This window comes from Apteryx mantelli, chromosome 17 (genome assembly GCF_036417845.1).
Source record: "Apteryx mantelli isolate bAptMan1 chromosome 17, bAptMan1.hap1, whole genome shotgun sequence".
In the NCBI taxonomy this organism is placed as follows: domain Eukaryota; kingdom Metazoa; phylum Chordata; class Aves; order Apterygiformes; family Apterygidae; genus Apteryx; species Apteryx mantelli.
The window spans coordinates 16,028,169-16,049,361 of record NC_089994.1 but is presented as its reverse complement, the minus strand read 5'-3'; the positions used below and the strand labels follow the sequence as shown (position 1 = coordinate 16,049,361).

General features: G+C 38.0%; 1 protein-coding gene across 5 annotated transcripts in view; it reads right to left on the bottom strand.

The window, feature by feature from the left end:
• Positions 1–1,914: 1,914 nt before the first annotated feature.
• MPHOSPH9 (M-phase phosphoprotein 9) overlaps positions 1,915–21,193 on the bottom strand; it is a 32,946-nt gene continuing 13,667 nt past the window's right edge. For 2 of the 5 annotated variants that reach the window (XM_067307104.1, XM_067307107.1), the window contains 17 exons: positions 20,005–20,111; positions 19,459–19,584; positions 18,187–18,623; positions 17,099–17,257; positions 15,368–15,455; positions 14,252–14,467; positions 13,073–13,120; positions 12,459–12,523; positions 10,613–10,714; positions 8,970–9,107; positions 8,054–8,238; positions 7,116–7,280; positions 6,670–6,790; positions 5,697–5,800; positions 4,592–4,791; positions 3,947–4,015; positions 1,915–2,627 (listed from right to left, as the gene is read on the bottom strand). In XM_067307104.1, the coding sequence (XP_067163205.1) occupies positions 2,526–2,627; positions 3,947–4,015; positions 4,592–4,791; positions 5,697–5,800; positions 6,670–6,790; positions 7,116–7,280; positions 8,054–8,238; positions 8,970–9,107; positions 10,613–10,714; positions 12,459–12,523; positions 13,073–13,120; positions 14,252–14,467; positions 15,368–15,455; positions 17,099–17,257; positions 18,187–18,623; positions 19,459–19,584; positions 20,005–20,111 (2,432 nt within the window). In that variant the 3' untranslated portion in view covers positions 1,915–2,525. Of the gene's footprint in view, positions 2,628–3,946; positions 4,016–4,537; positions 4,792–5,696; positions 5,801–6,669; positions 6,791–7,115; positions 7,281–8,053; positions 8,239–8,969; positions 9,108–10,612; positions 10,715–12,458; positions 12,524–13,072; positions 13,121–14,251; positions 14,468–15,367; positions 15,456–17,098; positions 17,258–18,186; positions 18,624–19,458; positions 19,585–20,004; positions 20,112–21,193 lie in introns of those variants that run through there. The other 3 variants (XR_010885936.1, XM_067307105.1, XM_067307106.1) reach the window with 3 other exon arrangements.

Below are 21,193 nucleotides of genomic sequence, written 5' to 3'. Positions count from 1 at the left end.
TTCCTTGGAACAATCCTGCCCGCTGAATGATAGATTTGAAAGTGTTAAATTGTACTTGGCATTAATCCACAATGGTGGGAAAACCTCTTCACCCAAATAGGAGAGCTGCACTTGGGAGCCAAGATTGTTTTTTCCCCTCAACCCATTGTGAATAAAATACTACAAATAAGAATACAAAATGCCATGAAAATTGAATGGGTATTGGTGTAGCCTGGAAGTGTGTTTGAGTAAATTATCATCTCCTTTGTAACCCTAAAACATAGAAATGCCTGGGTGAATGCCTGGAAAGAGTAACTAACATCCCCAACTTCTCCCCAACCCTGCTCCTGGATTGGAAGAAGCCCCAGGGCGGAGGTGGCTGGGGACGGGCAGGACAGGTCTTCACCGAATAGCTTAAAACACAGCGCTCTAATTTTAGAATCCGACCTTCACCAGCTTCCTTTACGACAGCTATTCTGGCCTTTCCCTGCAAAATAATCACATCACTGGTGGCTAAACATCTTGAACAAGGACAGAATTTGAAACTCACAATATGATTAAAACCTACATTATTGCTGATGTAATATCCCAGAACCTATTATTGTTCTTGGGCAGCAGGAAAGAATCGAATTAGATGTTTATTTAATATTAAAATACAAACTAAAAATCAATGTTGGACAGTAATTCAGCAGTGTGCCAACTAGCAAATATACATCATTCACCAAGAAAAACACGTAAGTGCACAAACACAGCTTGGGTTGGTTTTGAAGTGTGCACTCATAACTGCACTGGGAACACTGACAGGGCACTAAAACCCAACTAGCGTACTTTAAAAGAGTAATTTTGGTTAAGAAGTTACAGTCTTGGAGCATCAACTGGAGTCGAGGAGCTTGCTGGGAGAGAGGACGGCTGCCGTCCATCTCGGAAACCCAGGTACTCGCTGTACTAAAACATCACTCCTTCGACGGTGGGAGACACCAAGTAATTCAGAGCAGTATTTCAGTAACATAGCCGGGGGCGACCAAGCTAGCAAAGCACATACCCATTCGCAGCCAGCCAGCCATAATGCAAGTATCGCTCCTAGTTACTAAAAAGGTCAAGGAAAAGCCCTTCTTGCAAATCGGAGTCCTCTGAAATTGCTGAAGCAGAAGCGCAACACATGAGAATCGTGAAGGATCTGGCGAACGATCCGCGATTCCCCAAGGCCCCGGGGAAGCAGCGCTCGGCCGGCTCCCGGCTCCAGGCTGCCCGCGGCGTGCTGTGGGGCTCCGGCAGGTAGCAGCCTCCCGGCGTCACTCGCGGGACTGCTTTTGCCATGCGCCCATCTCCGCTGCGTTCTTGTGAGGGAGAGAACCGGAGAAGTTATCAAAGCAAAACCAAAACATTAAACTGTGCCTTTACCATAGTAAAATGATTCCCCAAGGGGAAACAGGGCAGGGGGAGGATTTATTTTCTGAAGAGTGATTATAAAGATAATTATTTTTTAATTACTCCAAATGGAATTTTAAAAGGCAAACAACAAGCCAAGGCAATGGAGAAAAGGCCAAGAGAACCAGAGGGGCGAAATAAAGAAAGTTTCCATATTTAGGACTTGGGTAAGAAGCCTCGGCTGCAGGGCGGGACAGGTGGAAACAAAAAGCAACGTCCCCCCCGTCCCCTGCTGCAGGTCTTCTGCTTTTCAGTATCGGGCAGCGAGAGAGCAACGTCTTCCCCAAAACGCTGGAGAGTCACTTTCAAGTCAGAGGTGCTGAAGACGTTCCACATGGTTGATAAACTGAGACTATTTATTGAAACCGAGATCCCGAAGGAAAACAAAATATGGAACAGAACAGCATTTTTCGTTAATTAATATATTTTAACTTCAAGAGATTTGCCCTTGAATTCATTTGGCTCTGTTCTAGTCTCACCTTACAGTACAAGGAAAAACCCCCACAATTCTGTAAAAAAGACAACATTTATTTTCTTCAGTCCAATGATACATTTATACAGAAAGTTACTTAAATAGCATCCAGTTTGCAGATACTTATTTAAAGTGTCACAATGAAAAAATCTATGTTACATGGTTTAAATTAAAAGGATTTCGCATATACGGGTAGTTATCTTTAACACAGGTGATTCATGTTGCCTTCTGCATAATAGAAAAGTTCAAAATTTCCTATTAACTATTATTTACAACATACCTTCAATGCTTATAAAATGATGAGGAAAACAAAGTGCAAAAGGATAACATGATCATTTCATTTTCTGAAAACAAGCTGCCTTTTAGTTGCTTATTGTTATTATAAATCTAATATCCCTATTTAAAAATAATTATTTTTTAAAAATATTAAAATACAGGATAAACAGATCCATTCCTCAAGTGTAACAAAAATATGTTTAAAATATAGGTGGCTGTTTGAAGTACAAAATATTGCTGCGTGTAAAGGGTAACATGGTTGTAAAACTACTATTCAGGGTTTATAAAAATACAAAACAATTTGCATTTACTGAGTGCATAATTATACATTAGTGCAAACAAAAGCATATTTAAATTCAAGAGAGAATTCTCAAAGATTTGCAGAGGTACGTAAAACATGAAATCTTTTCAGAGTCATGCGTATTGATCCCAAATCTCTATTAATCCTTTCCAAGCGATCTTCCAGGGCTTCCTAAAGGAAGGAGTTGAAGAGGGGGAAGAAAGAAAAAAAAAGAAAGACTTAATCACATACACTAAAACACAATCACTTCTATTATTCCTACTTTCAACCAGCATCCTTTCTGATATATTATTAGCATTCCATTAGCATCCATAAAATAGAGCCAGTCCTGCAGGTTTCTCATATTATTTTTATGTATGTGTGTGTATTCATGTTTTCTGATCCCCCCTTCCCCCCTTCTCGTGAGTCACTCCTACCCCCCCCCAAAAAAAATCCCAAAACAAAAAAAACCTCAAACCTGTTTCAGATATTTCTTTGTTTCTGTGAGAAATATAAAACTTGTCAAGATAAACTCGGCAAGGTTTGGGATGGGCCGACACTCAGGGAGACACATTTAGGCAACAGCTGACCAGCAGAGTGAATAGCAATATTAATTCACTAGAATGCGCTTTTTCTCTAAAACAGTTGATAAAGCGCCCTGGGATTACAGTTGCAGAAAAGCCGAAGTTGCAGGCTTTTCAGGAAAAAAAGAAAAAAAAACCCTACAACTTTGAGGCATTTGTGCTCATTATAAGAATCTGCAGAGCTTTCCCAAGACGACACTCTCCCGCATTCCACCTACATTACTTATTTTTGCCCTTCTGTTTTCTTCTTTATGCTTTCAAGCAGACAAAATGCCCCAGCGAAACAAGAACTGCCCTTCGCATTCGGTTCTACAGCACAACGTCCTCGATGCAGCTTCAGGGATCTATCTCACAGTCGCTGCATTTTCTTAATGTATTGCCCTTATATATACCCTTATATATACCCTTATACCTCTTACACCTGTTATCGCAAGGGCAGATTATTCCTGTGGTAATTCTGAAAAACTGCTTCCAGGTACAAACAATGAAAATATAGTCCTATGCAAAATATACACTGTGTTTATATATGTGTGTGTGTGTATATATATATACACACACACACACACACACACACACACACATATATATAAGATTTTCTGCTTGTGGGGAAAAAAAGCACAAATGTTGGCAGGGCTAATTATTCTGTTCTTTTCTGAATCACTGTCATATAGATTATCCTTATACCTTTATACATAGTGATTCTGATTTATAATTAATTTGCAGTAACTTCCCCATTATCTTTTAATAAAGTCTGGAGATCATCTTATATATGGATTCAAAATTCAGCCCAATTCAGGAGCACTGCTCAATGGTATGGAAAAACCTCACAGTAATCACACCTTATAGTAAAACTGTCACCTAAACTATATATTCTCAAACAGTAGAAGAGCAACTGAAGAGAACAGTCTTACGCAGAAGTTTTTTCACCTGATTTAATCTTGCTTGCAAGGTCATTCTTCCCCCAGAACAAGGTATTCGACTCAATGCAGCCTCAATCTAATAACAGAAAATACTTCAGCTGTAAATGACAGTTTCAAGAGCCTGTGCAAGCCTCTAACCTTTAATCTCACAGGGGAGAGGCGAGTTATCCCATACACATTACACATACACATCCAGCATTGTTCTCAGACAACAACTTTTGTTACCTTAATACTAAACCATACAAAAGTGATACAAAAATAGACATACAGAAGCCGACCCTCTCAAGGATCGTTCTGAAGAAGACAGCGCTCTTACTTAGCTGCCAGGATAGTTTAGTACTCTAACCTTTCTTGTTTGAAAGGCTGATTTAAAACAGTGTCTGGTAAGAAAGGAAGGAAGGAAGGAAATTCACTCCGACCCTTCCATCCACACTGTGTTTATGTTAAGTGTTTCTCCTTCAGCAAAGCCAGGGACAAGGAAGGACTGGAGCACCAGAAGGAGAGCAGGGAAAGACAGGGGTGCTTCCCCAGGGTGAGCCTGGAAATTATGCACGAACTTCAGCCATGCGTCACGTGCATATACCACTGCATCCCTCACCTCTCATACAAACACTGTATTTAGCCACAACTTTAAAATAAAAATAACGGTTGCCTGTTGCTTTTCCTGAGTGAGCTCATCAAAAAGTCTCTCTGTTTCAGCCAGAGTCTGAATCCTTGCTGCGTACTTGAAGTCTCTCTCACAGGGAGATAGTTTCTGTGCTACGCTCCTCTCATCCCAAGCTGTTGTTTTCGTTGTTCCATTATTGAAGGATTCGGCACAAGAGCTCTGTCTGACACCTGAATGATGCCTTCCTATCAACAAAATAGGGCTCTTTTTATTTATTTTGCAATTCTATACAATTATTGTATAGGACAGAAAAAAGAAACTATCAACAAGAGAAGTGATGTGATCTTGGAAGTATGTAAACGTAAACTGCGGATAGGGAGTAGCAAAGCCTCATTAGCTCGCCTCAGGCAAATTTCATGGAAGAATGCAAAACATTTGTATGGGTCATCTTTTGAGTGATCTTTATAAAACAACATATTTTTGGTTAACAAATAGACTACTATAATGTACTAATTAATAACTACTTTTACTGGTACAAGATTTCTAAATATCCCCATGTAGAGCAGTTGTCATGAAAACACTAGTCTAAATAAATGCATTAATATAAAACAAAAGCAGAATATTGTGACAAAAATTTAAAAGTGAGAAAAGATTTGGTTCAATCAATCATTAAAAAGCTGAAACAACTAGCTTTATTATATTTACTCTTTGTTATTTGTAATGCAATGCTTAGTAATAGAATTCTATTAGTACAGCTGAGCACATACATCTTAATACAGATCCTAGTAAGATATGCATTATAACCGAGTTAAGCATCAGAAAACATATTGCCCTTCTTTCTCAATTGAATTATTTTTGTTGTTCTACTGTGTTTGTGCACACACACATATACATAAAAATAAAATACTGTACAAATGGGACTTCTCTATCTCCGGTATTATAATAGATAAATAGTATAATAGGACAAAGGCTGTACAATATTTAGAGGATTTTTTGAAGTTTATAGCATAAAGTGTCAGCTTTCTATTTGAACAACTGTTATCAATTGGGAAGAAATTATGGTAAAAGAAAATGTTTCTGTTGGGGAATTAAAGTGTTTTATAAACTCCAAAAAGTACAAAGAACATTGTCCCCCACTTTGACAGATTACCTTCCGCATCATCTAGTGAGAGAAACTGGAGCCTTTTCCTTGGATTGCTATGCTGTAAAGTAGATGTAGGAACAGTTTCCAGGTCATCCAGAAGGATATCAAATCTACAGAGAGGCAGGAAGCACACAACAATTACTCGCTAAAAATAATTTATCATCCGAAATAGTATTTTTTAATCTTTTCTTCTTTATGGTTAAATAAGCAACTTGTTTTTAAACAATTTATATCCCACAGAAATTGAGTCTTCTATATACTGTTAGTAGTACCATAACCTGATATCCTCTTATCTGAACACACCGAATTCATGCCGCTTCCTTTCAGAAGGATGCCAAGCCCTCGCTCCCAAACACGCTGCGCTCCCACCTGGTCACCCACAAGAACCTGAAGACCGATGCTGAACACTTCTTCCTCCTCATGCATCTGTGTCCTACACTTTAACTGAGCACAGTCGCTCAAACTCCACCAGCCTCGCCACACAAAGACATCTAATATAAACCATAGTAACTAGTTCAGTTAGTAGAAAGTTAAATATAATTTTTTTACATTTTTCCCATGTTTATAAATAGAAGTGTTTATATACATGTTTAAGTGACGCTCTAGGTAGATACTTCTTTCATCTTTTATTTGTATTTCCTGATAAGCTGCATGTGGATCTGGAAATTCTCCACAGAACAATTCTTCCTTAACTACTACTTTGTCACTGGTCAATATTGTGCCAATGTATGTAATAATAAACCCAACATTTGGTCTTTGTGAATGCTAAATAAGGGAAATTGTTCTAGATATTTTAGATTTTTCTTGCCATATATTTCAGAAAATAAACTTAGCTTTATATATAGACATCTTTGCCTGACTCATATTTTCTAGAACTTTTTTAAATGAACAAGAAACAGCAGTAACAGTATTAAGCCTGTATAAACATACTGCTGTTATAATAATTACCAGAACACAATTGTATTCACAAAATACGTACCTTGTCACTGTGTTTTCATTCTTGCTAAGCAAATGACTAAATCCAGGAGAGAGGTTCTCTTTTGGGGATCGTTTTGGGCTGTATGTCACAGACACTGGGGCCAACATTATCTCTCTTGTTGCTGTGAAAGTCAAAGTACATTTAAGTACCTAAGATTCCTCCCACTCAGGTGATCAAGTGTTTAGGTCTTAAAATGATACTTTTCAAAGCTGTCTGTGTGTTTATTTACATTATATGAAAATTGCATCACAACACAGAAAAATGAAGCTAAACATACAGCTTTCACACCTTCTGTGATTTTAGGCAAGCCTTTTTTCAGATTATCTATTAGAATAATGCAGAATCCTATTTTTACTTTTCTTTCTTCTAGAGCAGCCTTCCATTATTTAAACACTTTTGCCTGCATTTTTTGAGGAACACCGGCCAAACATCACAACAGGACTTACTTGGAGTGTTTGATCTCCTGTTTGAAGGAGGCAGAGAGGAGGACCTCTGGCCGCACGGGGAGCTGTATCGCTTTGGTCTTTGCTGTTCTTTAGCTTTCTCTGGGGACCAATTAGCAACAAAAGAAGTTTCATCAAACCCAACAGTTTGACGTCGACTGGATGTTTCTAATTGAAAAAAATAATAATAGTATCTTTTTTGATACAAAAACTCAAATATGCTCCTGTACTCAGCTTTTACTGCACAGAGACTGCACTTAGCCTACCTCATGCCAACATATTTGTGCTACTTAGCTTAAAATCTCACTTCCTGTTCATTATAGTCATAAAGCAGATAGTCAAACCACCTTATGAAAAAGGATGCTTTGCAGCATGTGTGGGAGAAAAGTGATGTAAAATAAGACCAATTTGATAGACAGTGGAAAGCAGGACAAAAGTATTTTTTGGAAAAGATGGTTGGAGCACCTGCCTGAGCCAAAACCATAAGCGTTCAGGAAAGACGCAAGGTTTTCTGCTTACGAGCCCTCCTAAATCCCCATTATTAGAACAGCTCTGCGCAGTCCCACAGTGTGGATGCTAGCTTTCATAATAAACATTCTGGTATTGCATGATGAGAACAAAACTGAAGCGGAATTACAGCCAGACAGAACTTTGTTAGTTACTCCATTAGTGTTTATAAATACTGAAATATTCTCAGAGAAAGGACTGACTTGCTTGGGGTCTAACAGCAACCTTTGCATTCCTTCCATTTTAAACAAGTCACTTAGCTGTATCATTTTAAATTTGCTTAGGAAAACTCCAGAAGTTTGCACGCTAGAAACTATTTTTATCTTATCATTTGAGTCCCATCAACTTTTATCCTGGGGATAACAAAACCAAAAGACATGCAAATGAAAAGCCACTAAAGACAGGCTTAGGAATATATAAAAAATAAAATTTACTAGCTGATGCGTCTTCTTTTTCTGTCTGTGTACCCCAGTCTTTAAATGCTTTTCCCTCTTCAAGTTCTTTAAAGGCTTTAATTATTGGTGCTTCTGGCATCTCATTTTCCTTCTTCTCTGTTGTGCCTGTTGAAGAGTCTTCTTGTGAAGGGTCCTTTTCAGGAGGAGAATGGTGCCTTAAAGAACTTGAAGAAAAAAAGAAAAAGAAAAAAAAGGATCAAGCTTTTATATTTTAGTTTGGCTATCCAAATGCAGGCTGAACAGACAAAAACCCAGAGAAATTTATTCTGATCTTTATAGTTTGTTGCCAAAACAGGAACTTTACAGTGATTTTTAATTTAACTCAAGAACCTCAGAGGACCGTGTTATAGACCAATACAAGAATCTAAAGTTGAACGGTAATAGTTAAATTTGGTGATTTTACATTTTCTAAGCATGTGATGTAAACTCTGAGAACTAAAAACATCCTGACAGAGGCTCAAAAACTTCCGAGGAAGAAGGAAATCCGAGAAATGACACCCTGAACAACTGAAGCTTCAGACCGGCAAAAAGCTGCAGCCAACCACAATAGTTTAATACAACAGAGCATTTCCATGCCCAAACGCGGAGGAGAAATGGGCACAAACATGCCAGAGAACAGGAAGGCAACGGTGCAAGATGCAGTTCAAGCTTTCTGATATTTCAGGGAAGGTACTGAAGGCTACAGCGCTGCTGCTTGCTTCATATGTTGGTAAAGGAAGAAGTTTGTTTTGTTTTTAAGAGAATTGTATAGTACTTACAAAAAACTGAGAAACTTTAGAACTCTGTTTAAAACTACATGCACAAGAATCTAGAAATATGAATCTAGTCAGTTTTGGACAGAGTGTTTAGCCACATTCCCTTTAATCATCATAGAGGCTGAAGGAAACCAGCTCACCTAGAAGGAATATAGGTTTCTTCTAGTCTGTTATCTTTGGGGCTTTCCTGGATTTCCAAAGGCTGGCCAGTGAAGATCGAGTACTCTGCTCCCGGTATCAGCCACTTCCGCCTGCTGACATCAGGAGTTGCCAGCTTGCTATAGGAATGAAAAACTTCAGAATTATAAAAAGCTTTGATTTTTTTTTAATTATGAAAATCCAGTCATTTATTCAAGTTAAGCAGAAACAATAACAAATATACAACAAAACTGCAAGTTCTATGGAAAAATAACTGCTTTTAAAAACAAGCTTGTAAAGAAAAAAAAATTTCCCCCCCGATGTTGAGGTTTCTGTCTTAATTAGGCAGTATTGTCCAAATGCAAAACGCCACACAAGTCTCCTTGTAAATTAGTGTTGCTTACTTGGACCCAGATTTGCGTACCGTCCATTTCTCAACTGATAACAAAAATTTGGTGTTGACACCTTCACTAGTTCAAAGCATCTGATCCCAGCTTTCCTTTTGACACAATTTATCAGTCTCTTAAACAAATAAACCTCCCAAAAACCACTGTTGACAATTTGAGAGAGCGATAAACACTGGCTAATGAAGGTTGTATAAGTATTAGAAATACAGGTTTTTATTCACAGGAAAGTAGATACTTAAGAAAAAAAGAAAAGTTCTTGCTTATTCAAGATATTTAACCATAACCACTGTCCTGTAAGTTTACCCTGCTGCGCATTCAACTGGAACGAGGCTTCTCTGGGCCTCCAGCATCAGATAGGGACAAACCAGCCTCCAAATCCATGGAGGTTCTTACACCCTCCCTCCCCAGCGAGCAGGATCCACAGTGTTTAGGTCTTCCTTTTTATCCTTTGTTGTTGCGGGATCCTATTCATAGATATTAAAACAGTTCTAACTAGAAAACTGTCCCTGACATTTATTAAAGCATAAATTATTTGGGTCATAATAATCAATAAAATTAGATAAAAAAATACTACTGTTCAACATATGCGAACAGACATTCCCCCAAACACATTACATTAATGTTTCAGTATCAGTTCTGAATTGGAGTTTTTTTATTTTTAAATACTAAAAAACAAAGAAAAACACATCAACGTAATCTCAGACGGAGACAAAAGTTTTTCAGGTCTAAAATATAAAGGTAGCAAAACAGAACACAGGCCAACTTCTGATTAACAGAAATTCACAATCCAAATGAGAGCATGCATTTTAATTCAACTTCTACACTACTCTCAGGATACTTGTACAAACTATATTTAGAAACACAAAAAGTAATAATTAGCCTCTACAATCAGAGACATCAGGGCACAAAGAAAACCTCTAAAGTCTAATTGGACTGTCAGATTTTATTCCCAAGATCTTTGCTGAGCATGGAAATCCCTATACAGCTGAGTAACCAATACATAATAAATGCTCAGGTTGAAAATTGCAGAGATAGAGTTTGTCAGATCACCTATATAGTATTTGATTTCTTTAATAATTTCTTAGTATGTGAAGTATCTGTATCACATCTCTAATCCAGTTTAGCCTATAGTTTCACATTTTCTTTATCCTTTTTTTAGCCAAAACACATAAAAAGGGTTTAAAAAAAAAAAAAACCCACACATAATCTGTTTTCACATTGTTGGAATATTCACTTACTTGGCACAAGAGGTTCCTAAACGACTTTCAGTAATATGACGAAGTTTTAACATATTTTCATGTTCTACCTGCTTAAGCTGAGCTTCAAGTTTTGAAATTGTTCTAATATGAAAGTAACAAGGACACATTATAAGATGGTTTAAAAGACATTAAAGAAACATAAGATTATTCTTGGAGTATTAAAATATGGTTTGCTCATTTTTATTTGGATATCCTGGGTAAAGCAGGAGAAAAACAAGCAAAGAACAAGGGTAACTGTTACAGCTTGATCTATCAATATATAAATATATATTTGAGTTCTTGGTTTAATTCAACTAACCTAGCTAGAAAGACAGACCAGGAGTTACTGCTGTAGATTAAAGCATTCAATGCAGAGGAGTTAGAAAAAAGGCAGGAAAAAAAAATCTGTTTCCTCCTTGAAGTGATACATTTATCCCCCACTCCGATTTTAATGGGTGGCTTATTCTCCTGTGTGTCACTTAGGTGACTCCATCAATCTGCTGCTCAGGCTCTCCATGAGATCTGCCCCTCTCCCATATACTGCAGCACCCATCTCCAGTGAACCAGCCCTTGGCAACGCAACACAATCTTACACGCTTCCTGCTTGGAGGATCCCTTAACAGAAATACAGCTCTCCCGAGCAGGAAATAAAAATCTCCTTTTTCCACTACAGCTCCCCTAGCCTGGAATGGCCCCTACCTAGCAGCATCCACAAACAGGTGGGAACAATAAAAGCAGTAAGAGAAATTCTAGACTGAGCTGCTCTTCACAGTATCTTCATTTCCTCAACAAGGACTGTAGGCAGAGTGTTGGATTTTGGCTTCCTTCTATTCCTTCTTTAAATTCTTTCTATTCTTTTTCTTTAAAAATCAGCTGACCTGAGCATCAAAGAAAAGAACTGTTGCAACATTTGCAGGAGCATCACATTTGTTCTCTTTCCGGTTTTGGCTGAAGACTATGCACAAGTTAATGCTCGGTGGTAATGACATTTGGAATGAATTCTAAGGTGAAACTGGTAGGCACATTTCTAGGGGGGAAAAAAAAAAATCATGAAAAATTATGCATGAAGAAAAAAAAAAATCTCTCTTGGTCTTTCTAACTTTGGATAGCTGGGCTCCAGCTGCTCATATAAACACAGAAAAGAAAATGATGACAGCACATAATCACAAAAGAAACTCAGAGGGAGCTGAATGACATGGGACATCAGCTCCTGATGCCTGCCTTAGAGCCCTCTCAAAACTAATTCCTCACCTCCCACCTCTCTACACTTCTCTGAGCAAATGCACAGTTTAACAGCCTTGACAGGGAGTGGCTGAGAAATCCCAAATGGGAAGACACATTCATAGCCCTAAATCCCTTGATGGTTACACATGTCCTCCCTAGTGCCTACCCAGGAGGCGTAAGAATTTATTCCTGCTCTATGCATCGAACACCTTTGTCCTTTATTCATGCCTAGGAGCCATAATTTTGAACAGCAAACTCCTGGCAGCATCCTCACTCCTGAAAACCAGGAGAGAGAGTGGTTAGCTGAAGATGGGGGCAGCTGAGGAGACAACTGTAGCAGTGAAAGCTTGAGCAGTGGACTGGCTGGACCAGCTGAGCGACAGTCCGGAAGGAAGCAGTTGATTACATCCCACTGGAAGAGGCTGTGAGCAAGGAAGTAAAAAACCACACTTTCTGAGATTCTTACAATGTCTGCAAAGCAACACAAAGCAACATAAAATACTTAAAAGATGTAAATAAAATTGCAAGATCTACTACCATCATGATCTAGGAGTACATGCTACCTATGGCATAGCCTATATTTCATACTGTTAAAATAATGTTCAGACCATTTCGGAATTACCTTTTCAAATCAGAGATCTGGGTGTTTGCATCAAGCAATTTGTTTTCCGTTGCATTTAATGTATCCTACACAGTACACAAGGAAGAAAGCAACAAGTTCAGAAACTACATAAATATATAAAAAAATGCATAACTCCACATCAGTTTTGAAAATAATGCATTAACTATGCCCTCCTATTTGAAAGGAAATTCCATTAAAGTTCGTTGCTTTTGACTTTGCAGTACTTTTGCTGTCCATGACTGGAATATTATTAAACAACAACAACATCACCACCACAAAAAACCCCACTCTTCTGATACACTCTAAACTCCCTCTTTTCCCCTTTCTAGGGCTCTGAAGATACAGTAAGAAGTTATCAGTTAAAGTAAATATGGATCTCTCTGTTTGATCTTTTCTAAATACATAAGTGAATTCAGTTAATTCTATGGCACATATTAGCTCGGAGATATTTGCATGAAACATGTTGGCCTTAAAAAAACAGATGATAAAGAACAGGTTGTTCTATCTCCTCATTTATAGTTGGATAGCTGGATATTCTTACATAAGTTATGCAATAAAGATTTTACTTAAAAAAAAAAAAGTTTACATATAATATTAACTAGTGTATTACCTACCTTTACTCTTTCATGTTCTTTTCCAAGGGAGTCATATTCTCCTAAAAGCTAAAAAAAGGAAACAAAACTAAAAATAAATACAATTGACGTTTTTGTTGATTTTTGTGAGTAAAACTATCTTAATCGCTTGTCTAATGTATGCATAAGCACTGTGAGGATATAGTGTGTATTTGATTTTTCTAGAAAAAAATTTCAACATTATTTCTTAAGCTCTATTTGTTCTAACCAGAAAAAAATATAGGAGAGACAAAGGAGACAACTACTTACACATCATATTTCTAATTTCAAATGATTTATCTCTAAAGGAACTAAAGGAGAAGAAGGAACTGGTGAAATTCCTCACTGACTTTAAAGCTGACTTTGTATTTCAGCCAATATTTCAATACTTTTGAATTTTTAATTGTTAAAAAAAAAAAAGTTAAAGCATCTAATAGTTTTTCCAGCTAATATTTATTTCACCAAGACAAATCCATTTCAATATACTATAAAGCTATTGTTGAGGAATCAGAGGGCACAATTCTTTTGATTCAGCCTGAAATAATACATACAGTTTGTACAGTTATACCAAGTTGTTAACTTGGTTGTTAACTCATTAGTTATGAAAAATAAGTTCAGTCTATTCCCACTAAGCTTAAAAGAGAGGAAAAAACTCCTTGTTCTAAGTTTAGCCCTGAAGACGCTGCCCCTCCAGATACACAAATAGTAAGCTATTAAGATACCACAAAGATGAAGCTGCTGGAGACAGCAGAAACTGAGTAGGCAGAGACACGTCCCTCTGCGGTTGCAAACCACCTCCTAGCCTGCCATCTGGACTTGAAAGCTATAAACAAATTATTTCCTGTAATTCCTCTAAAAGGAAAATGAGCTAACAGCTTAAAGAGTAATAAAATACCTGAAATGAGCTACCACAAGTGTTATCATACGTAGCTGTAACAAGATGCAATGAGTTCTTTACTAGCGACCAATCAAAGTACATACTTGCTGCCTTAAACAAGTTTTAAAATATCTATTAGGTTTGTAGTATCACCTAATGCCTAACTTAAAGTCAAATGTAGGTTTCTGTTCTTAGATGTGCATTAAGTTTTCACAATAGTAAATTGAGTGGTTTATCAAAGCACATTATGAACACAGCAAGTCTTGGATGTAATGGTAGACATCATTGCCCATTTTCTTACTTACATTCTGAAACATTTTATTTTCTTCCTTTAGCCTTGTATCTTTATTATCAGACAATTTGTAAGCTTTTTCAAATGCTTCCTCTAGATCTTTAAGCCTTGATTTTAGTCGACTTATAGTGTTATCCTTCTCTTTATTACTTGTGCGCATTTCTTCAATACGTTCTTGCAAAATTTTGGAAGTACTACTGACTGCATAAAAGCGTTCTCTCCACTCTGTCTGCAGAAGAAAGACAACATTCATTATAATGTTTACCCAGCAGACTTTTGATTTCAGTACAAGGCATAACCTGAAACCCCCCCAAATGGAAAACAGGTGTATATCTGTGCATCAACTAAAAGGAGGAAAGATGGTTTTGTTCATTTCTATAATGCTTAAAGAATTAAAATGAAGACTAAAGACCCACAAGATGATACCCATTTTGTACGGCTTCGTCCAGTTGGCTAACTTGCTTTCCTTCAGCTATAGCGGGAATCTTGACAGCTGGCTAGAACTACCTGGCAGTTCCCAGACAGGTATGGCTAAGTCAGCTGAATCCCATCTCCTAGATCCATATGAGAAGAAAATGTCCTGTTCTTTGACCAATAAACACAGCTATGCAGTCATGAAAGAACTGGTCTGACCTAGCCAGAAAAACTGTAGAAATACACATAGAAAGATAGTATTTTTTTCTCTGTGTGCATGAGATTTGCTATTATCACACAGATGTAATATGAAACCAAAAAGGAAGTAGCAAAGATTTTTTTTCCCTTTCCTTTGCCCACTAGATGTTTTATTATTTGATTTTGTTTTAGAGGGAGACATCAGAAACACATCACAAATATTTTACCATTGAACTTTGTTTGGTCCCTGGTAACCTGGAAAGGTGATCTATGCATATAAGGGTTGTTTATAAGCAAAACTGATGATTCTCATCTGAAACTCAAGTAGGGAGTCCAAGAAACACAGCTAGGAAAGTCACCTGTGTAACATCTTGGCTAATATCACATATTAAGAAGAAAGGTTGAAAATCAAACAGCAGAAAGATCTAGATTAGAATAACAATTAACAGGTGCATTCTCTTACCATTTTAGCTAATAAGCACCTTGAACTAATGTGTCACCAAAAATATATACTTACCACTTGTTTTTCTAGCATATTATTCTTATTTTCAAGGGCTCTCATGCGAGCACTTGCTTCATTCAGAGCTGCATCTAACTGGTCACACCTATTTAAAAGATAAAAATTACAAGTCTCTTGAAATTTTCAAATAAATCTACATTTTTTTCTCTCTCACACACACAAGCAATCCAATTATATTAAAAACAGCCACTGAAAAAACACAGACAAACAGTACCCATGTGTGGAAATGGGCACCATCTTATATCAATAGCACACAACTGAGGAGAACAAGAAGAGCTGCCATGTAGCAAAACTACAACTCAACGCATAACTTACCAGGATGGTTTTTAATTTGGACTCCAAGTCTGACACCTGCTACTCATGAAAAGGAGCATCAAACTTTCTCACGGTTATAAATTATCTTGCTTTTATAATCATGCAACCTTAATTCCCACACCTTGTGCCTATACATGACAACACATCCCATCTTTTTTTTTTTCTAAAGGACCCTGCCTCATTCCAGCGTACATAGTGCGCTTTACTCTTTGTTCATAAGCTGCTATTCAATATATCATGCCTTAACCACAGGCCGTTTTTCAAATGCTCCTCTGATGACAGAATTATTTTCTCGTTAGCTTTCCTATGGCATTCAGCCCGACAATGCCCAAGTGTTTTGGAATCATTACTCGCTCTTTACCTCGGCTCTGCGAGATGATAGTGCCGCATTAGCCGCATTCGTACTTGGGGGAATTGAGCTATCTGCCTCCAGCACCGCCACGAACTCTGGGCGCCCAACCTGCGACATCTGCCCATCGCCTTCCGCCTCTGCCGCAGGCACCGAGCACCTCTGCGAGCGAGGGCTCTGGGGCTCACGGTGGGCAAGCAGCAGAGACGCTCCAGATGGCTCAGAGCATAAGAGCGCCAGAACCAAAAGCAGCTGAGATGCACCAAGGCAGAGCTCCACTTCAGCTAATTGATGATGCTGTGTGATAATTAATGACTGAAATTGTATCGCAAGCTACTTGTAACTGAATAAATGACTGCTCAGAAGTCACTTCTAATAGACAGGCTGCACTAGTGCTAGAAGATGAGTACAAAAGAGTCCCAGTCACCCACACACAGTTCCAATTATTCTGAAGCACATAAATTTAGACAGTTAAAATACCTGACAAAATTTATAATAGGTGTTTTGATTGGCAATAATGATATAAAAATCACACTGAACTTCTATACAATGGCAAACACTCAAGTTATGTTGAGTAGAACAGAGGTGAGGCACACAACCTCCAGCGGTAACATCTGGACAAAGAGCATTGACTGGCAAAAGTATCAAAGAAGTCAGTTTGATAGAGCTCCCAATAAATCCAACACGGTTCCTGTATTACCTGTAGCTTTGACAAGAACAATAAAGAGGGATGATGTTCACCAGCACAACAGGCAAGCACAGTCTTACAACGTAGACGCTTCCATGACAAATTGTTTTGCTCTACCTCAGCCTGCCAGCATTTCTTGAGCAAAACTTCCACTGCTTTCAGCAGTAATCGGGTCAAACAAGGCACAGAGCCTTTGGTCCAAACATCACACTTGAGGATTAGTTTAAAATTATTGTTAGGCATCAACAGATGCAAGAAATCTTCAGAATTTAAGAGCAAAATAAACTTCAAAATATTTTAAACAAACATATGTAGTTTTTAAAATGGGAAAAATATCATGCAACAGAGAGAGAGGACAAACAAGGACAAACAGTACCTGTCAGCAAGATTTTGATTGATTTTCTTCAAGTCTTCAGAGGAAGCAGTTTTATGGCTTTCCTCTAGCTGTTGTTTTAAGCTCTGTATCTCGGCATCATAGTAAGCTCGTAAATCAGCTATGTGTCGAGCATGTTTTTCCCTCAAGTTCTGCCTAATCCTGTTTTTAAAATTAAGAAGAAAAAAAAAAAAAAGTCCAGCTATCCACATGACCATGTACAGCCAGCTGTATTCATTACACATGATGACCTCAGCACAAAAATCTCCTATAGAACTTGGTTGTGGTCCCATTCAAATTAAAGCAAAGAAAGCTGTCATTTAAGGCAGTGGTGTCAGCTCCCCCAGGGTTGCATATAGGTATTTACATTCAGATCACAAAGCTTTACTCTCTCTGCCCACTCTTTTCTCCCCTTGCTATGCACTAGAAAATATGCCTATAAAATTAAAATAGGAAAACTCACTGACTGAGCTATGTTGAAACCACGACCCCTACGTAAGCCACCACACGTGGAATACACGCCACGTCTGCTTGTCCCTGTGCAAATCAGCAGGGCTACAACAGACAGTGGGGAATATTTGCTTTTCCTAAAGTAATTCTCCGCTTCTCTTATCATTTGGCCCTAAGTAGGAAAACGTACATGCACTGTAGTACTCTGAAATTCACTATCAAAATTAACTCCCTCATACACCCTATGAAATAAGCACGTATCTTTATTCTAATGTATAAATGTAAATAACCAAGCATGAATACATAGAAAATTGTTTTGTCTTCTAGTCAAGGCTCTGACCTTCAGGGTCAAGGAGACAGAGCACAAACACCGTCTCATAGATCAAATAGTATGGTCCCAAGAAAGACATTTCATCTCTTTGTAACCCTCATTTGTAAAAACGGAAAATGACTCTTCTGTCTACAAACCATCTATACTTCATGGGGGGGATTGGGGGGGGGGGGGAAGTCCTGCAATGTTCTGAGCTCACAGAACTCCTATATTTTGTTCACTTGACCAGTATTTTTAAGTTTCAGTTCTTTCATGAAAGGACCCACTCTGTTGGTTTTAAAAAATTAAAACAAACGAACATAAATCTTACTTGGATAATATCACAGGATCTTCAAGAGATGTTACTGAAAGACTATATCCTGGTAAACTGTTGTCAGCACAATGAGTAATAGTAGATGGAGTCAGAGTCAATGTTTCTTCCTCCTCAGTGTTGACTAAAATATCATTATTAGCATCAGCATATGCCATTGGAAAAGGACAGCTGGTCTTGTCTTCATTTTGGAATGGGTGATTTTTCCAGGAGTCCAAATGCACAGGTCTACTGCTGGCAGAATATTCTGGAGAACCACCTAGCTGAGATGAATTACTTGTCTGTGAAAAAGAGTCTGTGTCACAGTGACTTGATAATCTGGGCTCTGCCATAGAGTCTGGAGAAAAAGGAGCTGTCTCTTCAGGAATATTAAAAAAATAGTGTCCTGGAGTCTGCGGACCTGGTTTCATATGCAGGGTTGGGTCCAACGTCAAGATCTGGGAAATGAGTTAGAACGCTAAAAAGTTGTGATTTAAACTTTTGATTTTGTAAACGGAGTTATCTGAAGACATTAGTACTCTATATAATACAATGCAGGAATTACACTGGATATTACTACAATTATTTAGTAGTAACAAGCAAGAGCACAACTGAAGGGAACTGCAGCAGCTCAGAGGATGATACGTATTCTCAATGTCTGCAACTCGGGTTTTTGAGTTTCCGTTAAGAATAAAGACCTATCTAACAACTGCGCTGTCTAGAAAACCTTAGAGATTTCAGCCATGTATATAAAAGAACTATGACGTCTGCGGGCAGCTTGAAACAATAACTTTGTACAGTCATCGATCACTTCATGAATAACATACATAAGTAACAATGGCTATTTGACTATCTTATTTTATACAAGAAAAAGCTAACGGATGTATCGTGAAAACGGGTATAATAAAGAAACAGATACCATAAAGAATATTTCCACAGCCTGAGCCTCTTCTGTTTGGGGGTGGAAGGAATTTGTCTTGTGGGAAGAAGTGAGAAAACCCCACTTATCTCTAATTGCAGTCCCACGTGCGGTTCATCAGCTGCAGCCTCAGCCTCAGCAGGTTTGTCCCTGCATCATTCCCAAGGTTGTGCTGCAAAGGTGCTCCTTTTCCCAGGACATCCTTATAGGTTCTTTTCAGCTGGATCGCTTCCCAGCCCCCTGCATCACACGGCTGCACAAAGTGCTCTTCCAGCCAAACACTGGAGGTGGCAGCAGGGGCTGATTAATGCGAAACCAGCCTGTGACCTGTCACATCTTCAAACTGAGATATGAGATAAAGAGATTAATCTTACCTCTGGTGGGTGACTTGACTGGGAAGACGACATAAAATTCCAGTCTGGCAGCTGCTTGTTTTCCTTTTGCCTTTTATGATAAATATCCTTCAATGATGACGGCTTTACTTCATCAGCTGAAGACAACTTGAACAGATAAAATTGCTAAATTATTTTTTCTGTATACAGTCCTCCTTACCCACAGACAGCTAAGCAACTTTTACCTAATAAAACAATTTAGAACAGAAAAAGGCTTTATTCAAAGCACCCAGTTTTAAAAAGGATCTTTGATGAGGCATATATACCTTAAATATACTAGTCTCTTTCCTTCTCTTACACACGCACACACATGCACTTTCTTTTAAATGACAAAAGGCGGCCAATAAATTCCAAGTGAATTTAGCTGGGGTAAAAGACTAATGAAAGAACAGAATACAAGAGAGCAAGCTAACAAAAGAAATTTTTCACAGAAAGTTCACTTCTGAAGGACTGATTCTTTCCATTGTAGAAAAGAGCAAAAATGACAAGCGACTATAAGACAATGTTAAAAACATGTACAAAGTTTACCTGATCTGGTGATACTTTTGTGGAGAAAATATCAGTGAATTCACTTCTGAAGTTCTCAGGCAAAGAGTGATACATCTCCTTTTCATCTAGTTTCCAGTATGAAAGTCCTGATAAGAAGAAACATTGAAAAAATATTACAAGTTTCAAGCTTACAGTTACCAAACAGGAACCCCCAAATCCATTAATAAGATATTATTCTGGCAGCCTCATTCTGCCTCATTAAAGAATGCAGTATTCATTATTGGTATCTATTGCTTACAGGTCTTAAAGTATTTGTTAGCAGAAGTAAAAAAAATCTTGATGCAAAGCGCTAGGAATATAAATTAGTATTACATCACACGGCATCAGTAACCACATCTAAAAATTAGGGAAAATCTACAGATATACTCCTTGGTGTCAAAGGTCAAATCCTCATTTACCACAAACTGTCATATTTCTACTGATTTCAGTGGAGCACTGACCATTCGTATTGCCCAAGGCAAAATCCTAGACAGCCACGTGACATTACAGACTCTTTGGTTTGGTACTCGCCAAGACTCGCTAGCGTGCGAAAGAAAGACGAGCAGGACTTAGATAGATGACACGGGGGAGAGGCAAACAGCCCCAGTCCCACTTCCATTTCTTCCGTGTGCCCCTCTCTCAACCAAGTTGTAATGAAGAAAAAGACATGCATAATCTGCAGAGCTGCATCTCGGTGCTCCTGTTTGTTACTAAAACAGACCCACCGTATTATGATCAAAATATGGAAATTAGTTGTTTGGCTCTTTATTTTTATTTTACTTTTATTTTTAGAAAGATAAAAATAATTTTAAAAAAGACTTGATTATTCTGTTCTGGTCTGTTCACACAACCAGGACAAAAGTATCAAATCATGCCTTTGGCTTACAGGGATTCTGCCTCTATTTCCATGCAGTCCTCTGATTACTGGACCAATGATGCTAATATTTGAGAAGATCAGTTGATCCCCACTGTGATATTAATAGCAGTTATGTTATGAAACAGTTTTAAACACAAAATGCAGCTTTGAAGCGTTCATAAATTTGATGGAAAAGATTGCCGTATGTCTTATATCTGCTAGCAGTGATGCACAGGAGCTAGCATCAATTTGAAATACAAGAGAAAGACCACCAGAATTACGCTATTTAAAGTTTAACAGCTTGCCAGTGCTCAAATCGAGTTTCCTAGAGAC